The sequence below is a fragment of the Primulina huaijiensis genome, chromosome 2 (genome assembly GCF_012295235.1).
Source record: "Primulina huaijiensis isolate GDHJ02 chromosome 2, ASM1229523v2, whole genome shotgun sequence".
Lineage (NCBI taxonomy): Eukaryota > Viridiplantae > Streptophyta > Magnoliopsida > Lamiales > Gesneriaceae > Primulina > Primulina huaijiensis.
In genome coordinates this window covers 20,721,023-20,723,216 of record NC_133307.1, presented here as the reverse complement: position 1 = coordinate 20,723,216, position 2,194 = coordinate 20,721,023, and the positions used below count along the sequence as shown (strand labels likewise).

General features: G+C 34.5%; 1 protein-coding gene across 1 annotated transcript in view; it reads right to left on the bottom strand.

The window, feature by feature from the left end:
• Nucleotides 1–273: 273 nt before the first annotated feature.
• Nucleotides 274–2,194, bottom strand: part of LOC140957374 (IQ domain-containing protein IQM6-like) — a 2,099-nt gene continuing 178 nt past the window's right edge. Inside the window, exons 2-4 of the mRNA XM_073414606.1 lie at nucleotides 1,831–2,070; nucleotides 1,327–1,442; nucleotides 274–1,256 (exon numbers count right to left, since the gene is read on the bottom strand). Of these exons, the coding sequence (XP_073270707.1) occupies nucleotides 572–1,256; nucleotides 1,327–1,442; nucleotides 1,831–2,070 (1,041 nt within the window). The 3' untranslated portion in view covers nucleotides 274–571. The remainder of the gene's footprint in view (nucleotides 1,257–1,326; nucleotides 1,443–1,830; nucleotides 2,071–2,194) is intronic.

Sequence of the window (2,194 nt, the reverse complement as noted above, 5' to 3'; positions counted from 1 at the left end):
GGATTATGTTAAAAACCTTTATGAGAAAGTTATTATATATAGAACTTTTGCAAGAAGTTTGCAAATAAAAACATCATGATCTAATCCAACCTAGAAAAGTCTTTCCAATTAGAATGGTAGATTTTGTTAAAAATCTATTGATTTTTTGGTATATGGCTTGAAATTATCCAATGATATTGATGCATAAATTAAGTGATGAAAATAAAATTTATTTATCTATGTACACTACTTTATAAATTTGTGCATAGCTTTTGATTCAACATAAAAAAAAAAATTGATAAGTTAAAGTCGGAGCTGGTATTCCAATAGGAATATAACGAGGATAGAAACTAGCAGTACTTCTAAACTTATATAATTCATACTTGGAATATATCTGAGTGCTAGAGCATAAAACACCAGCAAATTCTTGCATATCCAACCTAAAAATTTCTACAATATTTATACATATCGAATTCTACACAGCAACCAAGGACAGAGGGACGGAAACAAAATCATGAAGAGAATGTTTTCTACACCCAAGACTGCAGTTGACAATGCATGACACCGATTCTTCCTCTTTTGTATGGATGAATTATGATGATTCTATAGCCAATGAACTTTTCTTTCTACATGCAGATGTGGTGTTGGTTGGAGTAAAATTCCCTCCCACATTAACATTTGGTCTTGCACTTCTACGAGGTGATGAAAATGCACTTCTGGGAGACAAACTTACCTCTTCTAGTACACGGAACTGGAGCTCTGAAGGATAGTCCCTCACACATCCAATTTGTGGTCCAGCTCCTGTTGTCCATCTGCACGATAATTGATTAGCCAGCTGATAGGACTTCATCCCTTTGTGCGTGTTTATCCTCTTTATTATCTTTTCTTGAGGGACATGTTTTTCATATTCCTCTTCTTCAATATCTTGATCGAATAAGTTATGCTTGGAGAATGAAAACTCTGAGTCTGGTAAGTATTCATCTGCTGTCTCATACCCATCGTCCAATGGACTCTCCAGAGCATAAGGAGACCCTGGTTTTGGCGTCCTGAACAACTCTACTGCCTCTTCCTTTTTTGGAATTTGAAGGAGAGTGATTTTCGATTGTAGTTTCCTGGACCATCTTGATATTGGGGGTTGTATATTTTCATCATCCTTCGAATGTTTTTGCCTTGAGTCCTTCTCTATGTTTTCATTTTTGGTGTTGTGTTCTCTGGCATGCCGGAAATCTGGTATTGATATGCTGCTACGCAGGCCAACACAAACTTCAAGTTCATTACTTGGTTCTTTCTGCAAAATAGTCAATTTAGTAGTAAGAATTCACGTTTGATAAAGTAAAACCAAAGAGCATAATGGATCTTATTTGAACGACACTGAGATCAACATTGTTTTGCATAAGAAAGGCCATGAATTCCTCGAAGTTTTCTTCTGTTGGGAGGTAGTGTCCACTATGAGGCCAAACTGCCTGTGTCCAAAACAACAGATCATACATTTAAGGTCACTTCACCATTTGCAGATAGTCGTCAAACATACTAAATAAAGCATTAAAAAAATACTAACTAAAGAAAACAGACGGGCTTGTGTGGCATTATTTAAGAAAATGGAACTGTTACTATAAATGTCTTCTAAATTATTGGATAATATTATTCAAAATTTTAATATATCATAAAAGAATTTAGTTAAAAGTAATTATTATATTGGAATATCATAAGAGAAGAGAAAATATATATTAGGGTAGGAATATCAAATACATGACATTGTTTCTTTTGACTTTTGGAGATGAAAAACATTCGCAGAAAATATGGGAAAAAAAGAAAGAAAATAAAAAAAAGATGGTTGTGTTACATTCTTACCTTAAGAATACCATCTTCTACAACTAATCGTCCAGCAGATAATGTTGCACCTCCTGCTAAAAAACTGGAATGCTGAAAAGTACCCTTCTTCTTCTGTCCTACGTACAAGATTTTGGACACACTGAGCACAAAGATCCATTTTACATCTTCTGTCTCCTCCCTTGTGTCCAGAATTTTGCCACTTTCCTTGTATATCAACTTCCTGTTACTTATGATAACTTCATATGCACGTCTCTCCATCTACAAGGTTGAATAAGGAGTGATTTTCTCAATTCAATCTAGTCAGGAGGAAAGGCAATTCTTTCTATTTCACATTAGCCATTTTGAGCTCGAATTTTAAAAACTACGTGGCATGGATATATAT